Source organism: Platalea leucorodia (genome assembly GCF_965183815.1).
Source record: "Platalea leucorodia genome assembly, chromosome: 3".
NCBI lineage: Eukaryota > Metazoa > Chordata > Aves > Pelecaniformes > Threskiornithidae > Platalea > Platalea leucorodia.
This window is the reverse complement of record NC_138825.1, coordinates 34,808,923-34,822,810: the sequence shown is the minus strand read 5'-3', so window position 1 is coordinate 34,822,810 and position 13,888 is coordinate 34,808,923. Positions and strand designations below refer to the sequence as shown.

Here is a 13,888-nt window from a genome sequence, read left to right as displayed (position 1 = left end):
ATACAGTGCTGGATGTCAACTTTTAGCCTTCTGTGGCAAAGGGGCCCATTCTGCTCTGTGCGTCTATCCTGGAGTCAGCACGGGCATTATGACAGACCTGTGCTTCTTATATCATGAAGTTTTTATAGGTGGTATCTGAGATACATTGTTCCTTTTCTTATAATGACTGCTTGTGAAAAAGACTTCCAGTACATATAGATCAAAGTTAGATCCCACAACTGAATGGATAATCTGCACAAAAAAGATATGCAAGGCAGTATGTATAATTTTACACCAGTTACCAACCATTACCCAAGGGAGAAACACAAACTCATGGATTTAGAATATTAACTTTCAGAGTTTGTTGTCTTGTTGCCATAGGGTTTCTGAGGCTTCATGGCACTAATCCCTGTAATCTCATGGGCAGGGAATTTTGTAGTTTATGTTTCCTAATGCCAAGGCACATGGCAATCCAAGATGACTTTATGGGAAATTAAAATCTTCATCTGCATGTTTGAGTGCAGGATAATAACTGAGGAGGTCATAAATATCTTTTGACTGCTTCTAATTTCTTAAACGTCACCTGTTAGATGTCAGAGTTATTCCTCATATTTGCAGCAGGTTTCCAGAAATCTTCTATTAGTCAGACTTTCTTGGTCATTAAAATTTTCTTTCATATATTTTTTTGTTGTAAACCTTTCATTTTCTAATTTTGTTGACTGTGTTATTTTTATTGTGTCATTAAAAATATTCTCTGCCTATTCTTGAGCTGTTATTAAAATCACTTCTGTCACTAAAAGGGAATTACAATTTCTTATATGATTCTTACTTCAGTGGATAGGATTCACTCACAAACTATTAAACATTCAGTGAGATCCTGTACTTAAAGGCTAGCCTTTTAGACACAAGAAATAGAAAAGGGCATCCTAATATTTCTTCACTGTAGACTGCTTGTTATCCTTTTTTTTTTTTTTTTAAATTATTATTTTGGCTCTTGCTAGACACTAGATTTTTAATATGTTACAAACCTACCTCTCCTGCAAAATGGTAATGAAAATTTTATTCTCATTGGGAATACACTCGAAGAAATCAACCAACTAGACTGTATTCCATGAAATTTTCGAATTCTAATTACTGGCTTGTTATGATAAAGAAATTCAGTTATTACTCTGGCAATTATGCACAGGTTATTACGTTCATAGCTATGGTTGAAGTTTTTTCTTCACATTTTAATCATTAGTAGACAAGAGTTCTAACTCTGAACAGATCTAAGTATTCATGTAATAATTTACTTTTATTGAACAATGAAAAGGATGTTATTTTGACTGTTGTAAATAATAATGCAGTATGTTTTCTTATATAGAATCCTGGATATGCTGGACGTCAAGAACTACCAGAAAATCTGAAAATTCAGTTTAGAACTGTTGCAATGATGGTTCCAGATAGACAGGTACAATTACTATTGGAACTGAAAGAAAAAATGTATTTTATTTTGCTTACCTACCTTCAGAAAAACTAATGGAATTTTTAAAAAAACCTGTATTTCAGATAATTATAAGAGTTAAGCTTGCAAGTTATGGATTTATTGATAATGTGATCTTGTCTCAGAAATTCTTTGTTCTTTATAAACTTTGCGAGGAGCAGCTCACTAAGCAGGTAGTGTTATGTATTCCCTTCATCTTTGTCTTCATATTTAAACAATACAACCCCTTAGGTTTTGGTTTGTGCAGAATTGTTTTTGAAGTATCACTTTTATGCTTTTTACGAAATATTGAAGTAGTTTAAATATAATTCAAATAAATATCTCTATTTTTGAATAAATATATGTAATGTATATGCTTATGTAAATATATACATATATAAATTTAGGTAAATATATAAATATATTTATATAAATAAAGATGTATTTTGTATAAATAAGCATATAAATATCTAAAAATATTTTTTTTAATAAATAACCATGTTAATTCATGTATATTTTGTCACATAAACACATTTGTTTAATTGTTAAAGAATGAGAGCTTGAAGTTGCAAATGGATGAACAGCCAGGTAAAAATTAACCTGGTGATGTCATTTTTCTGTAAGAATTATCTAAGGCTATAGAAAGTAGTTGGAAATTGGAAACCGCAGGAGGAATGTCTCAAGTTTGATTTAAGTTGCCCTTCTCCCCATAGCACTGCTTTGATCTGAGGTCTTGGCTTTAAGCTGCCTCAGTTGGAAAGACTGAGTCTGGAATGGAACTGTTATTTTTTTAGAACCCTGCTGTAGAGAGCTACAAAATAATTGCTATATGGCATTATAAATGGTGAAGTCAATTAAATTTAAATTAGGAAAGAAAAAACTCATAAACCCCCACCCCCTTTCCTGAAAAGCCTTATTATCCTTCATTTCTTTTAGCAGAATAATTCCTATACTATACTATACAATATGCAAGTAAGGCTTGATATACTGATGAAATAAAGCTAGAGAACTTGTTACTGATGCATAAGCCTTTTTCCACTCTCTAGGTCCATTATGACTTTGGTCTGAGGAATATTCTTTCAGTACTGAGGACTCTTGGATCTCAAAAGAGGGCCAGGCCAAATGAAAGCGAATTAAGTATTGTTATGAGAGGGCTAAGAGATATGAATCTTTCTAAGCTGGTAAGAATCTAATTTAATATTTTAGTACCATGTATAGGCAAGTCTACTAGATATTTCATGAGGATTTGTAGAAGATTAGAAAAAATCTCAAGCATCTTTTTCTTTAAAAATTGAAATATGATAATCATCATGTTATCAGTAAACAGCAGTGAGAGTTTATTAGACTTGGAACAAGTGCTCAGCATGCGAAGGTTCAAATAAGTTAATAGTGGCTTAGCTGTGGGTATGACATTTTATGTACTGACTTGTGTACAGACTGACTACTGTGCCATAAGTAAACTGAATAATTTGAGTATTCACTGAATTAGACTTTTAAATATTTCTTTCCAGATAGGATGTTCTTTCCAATATGTGCTGCAAGTGTTTTACAAATCAATTTTACAAATAGATTCCAGTGTCTACTCAGTGGGAAATTCCTTTCAATTTTGAATTTTTCTCACATGGCATATCGATGACATTTTCAAAATGCTGTTTTTGTAGTGAGCTGTCCTGTTGGCTGGCTGTGTTTATGAACATAAGCAACTGTATTTAGAAAATATATTCTTACTGTTTATTATTTTAAAATAGAGATTAATTTTAGTTTGAGAACATTCTTTGCATAACTGTGCTTTAAGCACTTAATAACTCTTTTTCTTTCAGATAGATGAAGATGAGCCTTTGTTTCTCAGTCTTATCAATGGTCTCTTTCCGGGATTACAGTTGGACAGTAGTACCTATGCTGAGCTTCAGGCTGCAGTAGCTAATCAGGTTGAAGAGGCAGGGTTGATTAACCATCCACCATGGAATCTTAAGCTTGTTCAGGTAAAACTTTTTTTCCCAAACTATTTTTAACAACCAGGAGTCAGAACACCATGTTAGTAGCTAAACCACTGTCTTGCTCAAGGACCTGTGCTTCTAACATGGGAAAAACTGAAGGTTGTGTGTACACCACACTAAGGAAGACCAATCCAAGGGACTTGTGTTTTTATTTCTTTAAATAATTCAAAAGAAAAAAAAATACCTTAAAGCATGCTATTAACCCAGCCTTTCCCGGATATGGTAGTGCATCTGAATGAAGTTATCTGAATGAAGGAGCAAGGCACCTACATGGGTTTCTGAACATGAGGTTCTTAGACTAGAGTAGAGACAGTAGAGCATAAGAAGGATTGGGAAGCATTTTGAAGGCCAAAGCAGTAAATAAAGAATGAGAAGAAACACAGCCAGGGCACAACTCCTGCTAAGGAGGAGGAGAGAGCTAAAAGACCTTTATAAGAGCAAAGAAAAATGTAAGAGCTATGTATTTCTGACTTAAATATGCTTCTGTAATGAAGAATAGTCTTCATGATGAGTTTGAGCAGACATTGTAGTAAACAAAGGTTTTTCTCACGTAAGTTTTGACAACTTATACACTGGTTGGGTAATCATCCAGCTTACCTGTATTGAGTTGAAAGAGTTAAAGTATCAGCATGTATAGAGCATATATGTCTTAGCATATGCTATGACAAGCTTATGGAAGCCTATAACAAGGTTAAGCATGCAAGTGAATGTGCAGGTAGGTACTATAAAATGAAAGAACGAAAAATAGTGTCAGTAACAAGAATGACACTGTCATACAATGGGAATTGTTTCTCTCAAGGACATGAGTGATTGAAAGATTAAAGCTATAAAGAGACTTAGAGGCTTTCTAGACTACAAAAGATGTGAACAAGGTCAGCTACTGTCAATTTGTATCTGTAATGTTCAAAGCTAGCATCCTTCTGAAATGCATTAGCCACCTGAATACTGTGGAAAGACCCCACCTAAGTGGAATATGTATCCCTCCGTTACCTGCATGCAAGAGTTTTAGTAAAAATGAGTAAGAAAATACACAGAATCTGAATGAGATATTGCTTAGCAAAGAGTTTTTGCAAACAATGTTGTTTAAATAAAACAAGAAGTTGGTTCTTGGCACTTGAGGAATAAAGAAATAGACCCTGTGCGCTGGCAGCTTGCCAGGAGTGTAGTATGTTTGGTTTACCTTGTGTTGCAAGCTCTTTAGACCTGGAGTGTGTTCTGATTGAAAAGCGAAAGAGAGGAAATTGTTAAGGTGTTGCAAGAGATTATTTTGTCTTCAGAAAATTTGTAAGAAATTATGTTTAGTAATTTAATGATCAATTTAATGATCAAACTGTAATTTTGGATTATGATAATTTGTGTTTTGTGCGATAATCTTTAAGACATGTTGTTGATTAATGAATATATAGTTATTTAATACGAAGGAAAAAAGGTGCTTAAATGTCTTTTTTGACCTGTACTCCAACATAGGATTTAAATATCTGGCAGTTGTATTTCTGACATGCAATCATGTTTGAAACGAACTTTGAATTTATTATTAAAGGCAGTTAACTCATGTTCTGATAATCTTTCTTTATGCCAACACACTTCCCTATACACATCCTTCTTTAAAGAGCAAACTTAACAAATTCAGCAGACTAACAACACAAGAGATAAATAGACAATCACTAAACAATTATAAATTGACAAGCTAGAAAGATAACTAGAGCATTGTTGCTCTTCTGTCTTTTTGTTCTACTCTCTTTTGAGAACACACTTTAATTATTGATGATAATGATGTTTTTAAACATTATTGATGATAATGATGTTTTTAAACATTATGAATTTGTTGTTTTCCTGTGTTCTCTGATTCTTTGTTTTTTCTGCATGCAGGCAACAAGGTGAGAATGCGCTTTTTTTTTTTTTTTTTTTTTTAAATACCATGCTTTAAACAGTGATCAGCTTTACTTTGTTGGCTATATTACTCACTGAGAGTGAGCTTGTAGCCTTAATTAGTGAAATTAACTTTTTTTTAAATTCCATTGATTGGTGAAATTGAATTTTGCTTTGTAAAATTTGTCAGCCAGAGAAGAATTATGCTGTCTTCTAATTTTCATATTTTACTTATCCCTACTTTTTGGATAATTGTTAAACACTGTTAGTGGTTAAGACTAATAACCTTTACCATGTCTAATGGCTGAAAACTATATTGCTCTAGAAGCATTTATTTGTAATTTTGCTGATTGCCAAGTTGAGAGTGTAGCTACAACAACTGACACTTAAGAACATTTTACGCTATGGAAATATGTTTGTATCTTCTTGAAATACAGCCTCAGAATAGAGACTTTCTGAAACTACAGGCCTTGAAGTGCTTAAATTAGAAACTATATCATTGGCTTTTACAAAGTAAGTATCTTAAAATAAACTAGATGTAACCCAAGAAGGCACTGTCACCTTTGTGCTTATTACCAGATTTCTGAAAATTTCCAAACTTGTCTAGCTTAAAAAACAAAAGTGCTGTGTGATTTGTTGAATGAGAGCAAAAGATACAATGCATTACAGTATTCTACAAAGTGCAACATTCTGCCTTATGTTATTTCACAGCAACTAAAATATCATGCCTCTGTTATCAAACCAGAGGTATATTTATGGCTCTGCTCAGACTCCACCTAATTTACAGGAGGTTTTGCTCCACATTCTGCAGCCTGGATCTATATTGTCCTTCACACAGCTTCACACTGATGATCAGCAGAATTTTTGCATGGGAGAAAACACTTTTGACCATCGTGCTTGAAGTCACGTTCAGTGATTTATTTACAGCTTAGTATTTCTAGTTGCCAAACTGGTCATAAGATTGCTTGTGCCTTAACAAATTCTATCTTCCTCTGGGAATAAGATGTTTGAAATTGTGAAGTTCATGGTGGATTTGATCTTAGTTTAGATTTGTGGTGCCTGTAGATCTTTCTCTTGGACTGATACAAGCCTTTATTCAGCTTGCAGAGGAAGCAGCTATATATGCTTCTCCTTAAAAGGGTCTGTCGTGCAGGAGGACTACCACTTTTTTGTTCCTTTCAGTTGCTCCAGAAGGAGATACTTGTGTAGGCAGACCCTGCCACTTCCATAGCAAGCCTAAAGATAATATTAAAAGAAAAACAGAAAATTCAATAAAGAACTGTCCTGAACCTAAACCCATTTGCAATCCTGTAGGAAGTACAGTCCCTATGTTTATTTCATATACTCAGGTGTTTTAGCACTGTAGTAATGAGCCATTCTTCTGTTGCATTAATGTTTCGCTACTATTCATTTTTTCCTTTTGAATAATACAGAAAATCCTTTTTAAAATCTGGTAAAATTATCTTCAGTTGCTTTGAAAAGTTTAGGCAAGATTTAGTTCTGTAAACTGTTTTATAGTAAACTTGCTTGGTGCTTAGAAGATTAAGATGTGAAGGTATGTGCTATTCCACAAAACACTAAAAATCAGTAAACGCATGCTGATTTCAATCCTGAGCATATAATTTGTATGTCTAATACATTTATAATCACTGACTATCAAATGCAAGCAAAAATCTTCCAAAAGCATATATTTCTTAAAATATTTTTATTTTTTTAATAGTTGTATGAAACTTCTCTAGTACGTCATGGGTTGATGACACTTGGACCTAGCGGATCTGGAAAAACAATGGTCATAACTATATTAATGAGAGCACTGACAGAGTGTGGCCAACCTCATAGAGAAATGCGTATGAACCCCAAAGCTATTACTGCTCCTCAAATGTTTGGAAAACTAGATGCTGCGACTAATGATTGGACAGATGGAATCTTTTCTACACTGTGGAGGAAAACACTGAAATCTAAAAAGGGTATGTAAATAATTTCTGTGTGGTATCGTAAAAATACCTCTTGAATGATATGCTGAATAGAGCATCTTGAATTTGCAAATGTGGTGAAGTTCCCTCTTGAGACAAACTATAGAGAACATAGATGAGGTTACAGTTCACTTCTCAAGAAAGGGAAACAGTTTAAAAATTTATTATTTCAGTAGTATATCTACATTAAAAAATTCTTCGTTTCCTTGCCACTTCAGTTCTACAGTGTAGATATGCTATCTGGAAGCTGATAAATTGTAATTTAGATTTACTTGTACTAATTGCACTAGCTTTAAAATAATTTTTTCCCATGGTTTTTCATACGTTGATTACCCGTATTTATATTCCAGTATTTTAGGATTGGAATACTGAAATTCCTTTTCACAGTGATTCATTTGTATCTGAAAAAAAACATTTATATTAAAGAAAGAGAATTCTTCTAGGGAACCTTCCTAGAAGGAGGTTCTTTTTAAAAGAAAGTTGAATTTTCTATATTGGAAATGCCTATATTTTCTCTATTGGAAATTTTCTACATTCAAAGCAAAGCCAGAATTTTAAAATTTGATTGCCAAAATTTAGGCATTTTCATCTATATCTATGTTTCAAAATAAAAGAAAAAGAATCAGATTTTCAGAATTGATGAGTGATGATAGTTTTCATTAACTTAAATGGGACCTGTGAATATTCAACACCTTTTGTTTAGTTGCCCAAAGAACCCTTATTTTAGCAACAAATTGCTAAGTTCCCCATTCCCCCTGTGCTGCTTAGGGTGGGGGGAGGGCAGGGGGAGGAAAGAGGAAGAGTTAGATTATGTTGGGAAGGAAGAAGTTGAGTCTGGAGAAAGAAAAGGGGGTGGGGGAAACATGTTTCAGTTTTTTGTCTTTGTTTCTCATCATCCAAGTCTATGTTAATTGGCAATAAATTAGTTTTCCCCAAGTTGTCTGTTTTGCCTGTGACAGTAGTTGGTTAAGTGACCTCTCTGTCTTTACCTCAACCCACAAGCATTTTCACCTTATTTTCTCCCTCTGTCCTGTTGAGGAGGGAGAGTGAGAGAGTAGCGTGGTGACTGTCTGACAGCCAGCCAAGGTAATCTCACCACAGATGTTCAACATTATAAAGATATACTTGTGCCCTCATTTGCTACTAATTGTTTCAAAAATAATTCCTTAACTAAATATGCAGTTTATACATAATGATCTTCTGTGGAGATGGCAGAAATTACAATAAATAAAATACATTTTCATATATTATTTAAGTTCTAGACCATCTTTTGTAAACTTATTTTCTTGCTCTTTCAGCATGGTGATATGAACCATATCTCTTTTGATTATTTTTCCAGGTGAAAATGTGTTTCTGATTTTAGATGGTCCTGTAGATGCAATCTGGATTGAGAATCTAAATTCAGTTTTGGATGATAACAAGACCCTCACTCTAGCAAATGGAGATCGAATTCCTATGTCTCCTACATGTAAACTGTTATTTGAGGTCCACAACATTGAGAATGCCTCTCCAGCAACAGTTTCTCGAATGGGTATGGTCTACATCAGTTCTTCTGCCCTCAGCTGGAGACCAATATTGCAAGTAAGATTATCATTGCTGGCTACTCCTAACTTTACCTTGTTATATATTCTATACAGAAAAATAATGTTGATGTTTTTCAGGCATGGCTGAAAAAACGTTCTTCTCAAGAAGCTGAAGTTTTACAAAGTTTGTATGATAGGATCTTTGAACCAGCATATACATATATGAAACTAAACCTTAATCCAAAAATGGAGCTTCTGGAATGTAACTACATTATGCAGGTAAAACAGATACTGTGTAAGTCTGTATGACTTGACTGACTATCATAAGCATGCAGAAATAGCAAAGAGAACATTTGATAGCAATAAAATTTAATTTGGAAAGATTGTTTCCTAACAAAGAAAACCTCAAATTCAATTCTTGTTTCTTAGGCAATCTAAGAGGAACTGTTAAAGATGTGCAGAAGAAAACTTTATTTCTCTTTATCACTTCATGTGTAGGCTAGTCTTCTATTGACTGGAATTTGCAGGCTTCAGTAAGTTTTCAGAAGCATATATTTAATAAACTAGTGGTCTCATTCCAGTTCTTTTAATACCAAACAAATTGTGGTAAGGAACAGTCTAACCCTACTGGTAGTGTCATCAGAGACAGTGAAGAATAATTCTAATTCTCTTTTTCTCTCCAGATGTAATAGCTGTGATTCTGTCAGTCAGCTCTTCCAAGGTCAATGTAGTAATTTTTGCCTGTCCCTTCCTATCAGTTGGAATTCTACCTTGAGTGGAGTCCAAACTTTATCAGTGATTTATTAATAATAAGATTATGTGTTTGGCAGATTTTGCAAGACTGTCAGTCCTATACTGCATGTCTCCAGCTGATTTGTTTATGAGTCTGTTGTCATCTGGAGATTCTAAGTCTCCAGACTTTCCATTTGTCCATGTAATCTCAGTTTTATATTGATGCATGCATAACAAATTCAGTAATGCCTTTGAATAAGAGGGTAGACAAGATAATATTTTGGATAACACTTCAATTTAATATTAAACTAGTCAATTTGCACCTAATATCTCTTTACTGTTCATTAGGGATTTAGCTTCAGATTTTCATCGGTTTGAAGTATTTTGCTGCTAATTAATAGCCACAGTAAATGCTTCAAAGATTAACTGTGCAGTATCAAATGGAATTAATATGTCTATAGAATTGAAGTCCCTAGGCAGAAACTATATAACTTGTGAATTTATGATGATAAACAAGATGGACATGCTATGCACAAAATTTTTAGAGAGAGATAATATTTTTTCTTTTACATTTGTTATCTGTGAAACCTCTGACTGAATTGATGTTGTCTTCATGGAAGACTTTTCCTGGGACTAGAAGTTTCTATGTTATTTTTGATAAGGGCTTGTTAGGAAGTGTGTGTGTGTCAGTGTTCTACTCGTACTGCTTGTTCAGGGAAATATTTCCCTGATTTAACCTGTATTGAATGTTTCTTCCTGTGAATGAAAATCTCTAGGAAGTTTCTGTCACAGGTGTGACAGAGTAAATAACGCTTAGTGGACCTCCATGCTGAGGTTTATCTAAGAACCAGTGAGACCAGAGCTTTTACCCTACTTCATCATTTCACAGATTCACTTCCTCACTTGCTTGCCCTTAGCACTTAGTCTTGCTTGTCCTTGCACTTAGTCTTGATTTCTCTTCCCAGCAAGGATTTCATTCTTGGTGTGAGAAGGTAGGGCAAAAAGTCGTGTTGGTTTCTGTGCTGTGCAGCTGCTTGCAGCTACCAGGATTGGGCATTACTTGACAAGGTTTCTTGGCATCATCCAGCATTTGTCTATATGCATCTCTGATCTCCAGGATCTTCCCGCATTTCCAGGATCTTTCCATCAACCAGGATCTTCACCTCCTCCTTTCTGGGCCCCTTTTTTTCCAAGGCCACTTCTTTTGGGGACCCTTCTTTTCTGCACCACCTCTCCTTTCCAGAACCTTAAGATCCCAGTTTTGCTGTATATGGTCTATGTGCAGAAGCACTGTACCTTATGAGCCCCCTGATTGGTGGTTCTGTCTTATGTCTCTTTATTAATTGTGGGATTCAGGACATGCCGCTATTGTTTAGGTCAGGTGTTTTCAAAATTTACAACCATCTCAAACCAGTTGCATCTAGCAGATAGCAGACTTGTACTTGTGTTCTAAAGTTCAGTTTTGGATGTTCACCCACACATGCACATGTACCAAATTATCTGCTGTTTGTTAGCATTCACAATTTAAGCTGTTTTTTCATCTACAACAGCTTCATAATGGTTTTATATAAAAAGTGATCTCACCTTTGCTTTCCTCCTTGTAATTTCCACTGACTTTCTAACTGCATATATTCCAGTATTCTTCCTGGATGACTTTTTTTCTGCTGATTTTACTTATATGTTTTTCTTTTGGCTGTTTACTGTCCTCTGGCCCACCTCATTAGGTGGACAAATATAATTTATTTTAGGAGATTCAGCACAGTTTTTGTTTAAGGTCATCCTGCCTTACAATCCTATTGGAAATGTCAATAAATGTGTAGCTAAAGGAGATCTGATTGATATGGTCTGCGTGAAGGAACATGGGTGTTCAACAAAGTTCTTTACCAGGGATTTACGTGGAAGCTAAGCAGTCATAGCAGAAGATAGGAGGTTTATTTCTAGATAAATAACTGATTAGAAGATAGGAAATGTGTGATTGGAGTATCAGTTCTTCGGAAGGACAGAGGTTACCACTGATCCTGAGGTACCTTTGCTGGGACCAATGCTGTTCAAAAGGTTCATAAACAATTTGAAAAGTTTTAGGTGAAGAAGTTTACTGATGATACTAAGTTATTCAGGGTAGTAAGGACAAAACAGCTAACCATGAAGAACTGTAGACAGATTTTATGAGACTGAATAAATAGGTAATAAAATGGCAAATGAAATTCAGTGAAGATAAGCATGAAGGGACTCGCCCAGGGAAAAAACAAACTGTTCAATGCCATGAATAGCAGACCTGTGGAACATCTTGCCAAAGGGTGTTATAGATGATAAAAGTTCATGCAGGTTCAAGACCAGTCTTGATATTTTTAGGGTAGAAAAATCCATAGAGGATTACTAAACCCAGAAAAAGTGTATTTGGTTCAGAAAGCCCCAAGTTGAAGAGAGTACCACCCCCAGTACCACTACAAGCCATGAGAATTTTTTATTGGTTTTTACTTTTCTCTTAAGTGTCCACTTTTGTTCACTATTGCAGATGAGGTGCTGGGCAAACTGAAATTTTTATCTGATTTGTTTAAACCATTTGTGTGTTTTTATGTCAGTTTAATTTTTTGTTTTCTTTCTCCAAAAACTTGCTACAGAATATTGCTAAGACCCAGATCACCATGGGAAATTTTGAACTCAAGCTTGTATTTGAGGGAACAAAAATATTTTGTTCAGATAAACTGGGACACAGCCTGTCCTGGAAATAATTAGATAAATCTATTGTCTTCCAAAGAAAAGAAGTGACATTATCTTAACATTATGAAGTGTAATTAATACCAATGAATAATTTTTTTATACTGGATTTTAAAGTGATCAAAAGTATTCTTACTACTTAGGTTAGAGACATAATTTGAAACAATGTGCTTGACACTGCCTTGTATAGAAAGGGAATATGAGTGATGTTATCTAAGACAAACATCTGGCTTCGTGAGCAACATCACAGAATTGTAGATAGCAAGTTTCTAAATTTCTGGAATCTGGTATCTAGTTCCTTAGGAACAGAGAGAAGCAATCATAAAATAGGATATTTTAATCAATTTTTTTTTAACACAAAGTAGAAGTTAATGTGATAGATGCATTATTGACCATAATTAAGATAAATACATCAGACAGATGCTGAAAATTCTTCCATGGTTAAAGATGGAAAGAAATAGCTAGGCCCCACGCACTTTTGGAGTTCTGAATATTCCGCTAGATATTATAAAATTCTTTAAAAAGCTGTTCTGTTACCCTAGCTCTTAAATGACATTTATTATATAGGCATAATTTAAAAGGGTAGTTGATGGTCAAATTACTTAAGTAATTTTGAAAATTTTATCCAGTTTTATATAGATATCTTGAATCTATTTTCTTGGGTTTGTAGTTCTGAATTTTATATTATTCTTTGGTAACCTGTATTGCCTTTCAAATTGTGATTTAAAGTTTGAATACAATATAAATAATGCGTGTGCATATATGCATAAAAGTAAAAAGTGATTGTTTAATATTTTCTTAATGCATAATATTTTAAAATATTTTCAGTCCATTAATCTTCTGGAGGGCTTGATTCCGTCGAAGGAAGAAGGTGGTTTATCAACTATATTTCATCTGCATAAATTATTCTGCTTTGCAATAATGTGGAGTTTAGGTGCCCTTCTGGAGTTAGACAGTAGAGATAAACTTGAAGCCTTCATTAGAGCTCATGATAACAAATTAGACTTACCAGAAATCTCCCCTGGCACCAGTCAAACGATGTATGAGTTTTATGTCACTGATTATGGTAAGAAAAAGCACTAACATTCTTTTTTATACTGGCATTTTAAAACTAAGTATAGCTTCTTTGAAATTTAAAATTACTCCTTTAGTCCTCATTATACAGTCATATAAGCAGAGATTTTTGATGACAGTAATAGTAGTAACACATATTCTGTATGCAGCGCCTCTGTGGAGATGAGAAGTCACAAACAAGGGATAGAGTGCTCACTGGTAACATTTTCTTATTTCTTCTGTTTTTAATTTCATTCTTACACATTTCTTTTCTATTAACTTAGCCAGCCTACAATTTTTCATTAACTTATGCTTAGGCTGGTTTAGTGTAAATTAATATTAATTTTATATTTAATTTCCTCACAACTAGTATTTTTTGTTAAAAAATATAATCTGATTTTAATTCCACTTAATAATTATTTATCCATGTCTGACAATTAGTAATAAATCTTACAGCTTATAAAACTGTAAGAATAGTGTGATATTTTGAATATTGTGAATATTGATATTTTGAATAGTGTGATATTTTCCACAAGGAATTTATAGTTTAAATAACCAAATTCACAAAGAACTTACTGTTCT

General features: G+C 33.9%; 1 protein-coding gene across 1 annotated transcript in view; it reads left to right on the top strand.

The window, feature by feature from the left end:
- Positions 1 to 13,888, top strand: part of DNAH8 (dynein axonemal heavy chain 8) — a gene marked incomplete at its 3' end in the record, with an annotated part of 145,633 nt that overhangs the window by 67,494 nt on the left and 64,251 nt on the right. The window contains exons 45-52 of the mRNA XM_082307343.1: positions 1,343 to 1,429; positions 1,528 to 1,635; positions 2,488 to 2,622; positions 3,262 to 3,423; positions 7,028 to 7,274; positions 8,620 to 8,861; positions 8,942 to 9,082; positions 13,082 to 13,319. Coding sequence (XP_082163469.1) covers positions 1,343 to 1,429; positions 1,528 to 1,635; positions 2,488 to 2,622; positions 3,262 to 3,423; positions 7,028 to 7,274; positions 8,620 to 8,861; positions 8,942 to 9,082; positions 13,082 to 13,319 — 1,360 coding nt within the window. The remainder of the gene's footprint in view (positions 1 to 1,342; positions 1,430 to 1,527; positions 1,636 to 2,487; positions 2,623 to 3,261; positions 3,424 to 7,027; positions 7,275 to 8,619; positions 8,862 to 8,941; positions 9,083 to 13,081; positions 13,320 to 13,888) is intronic.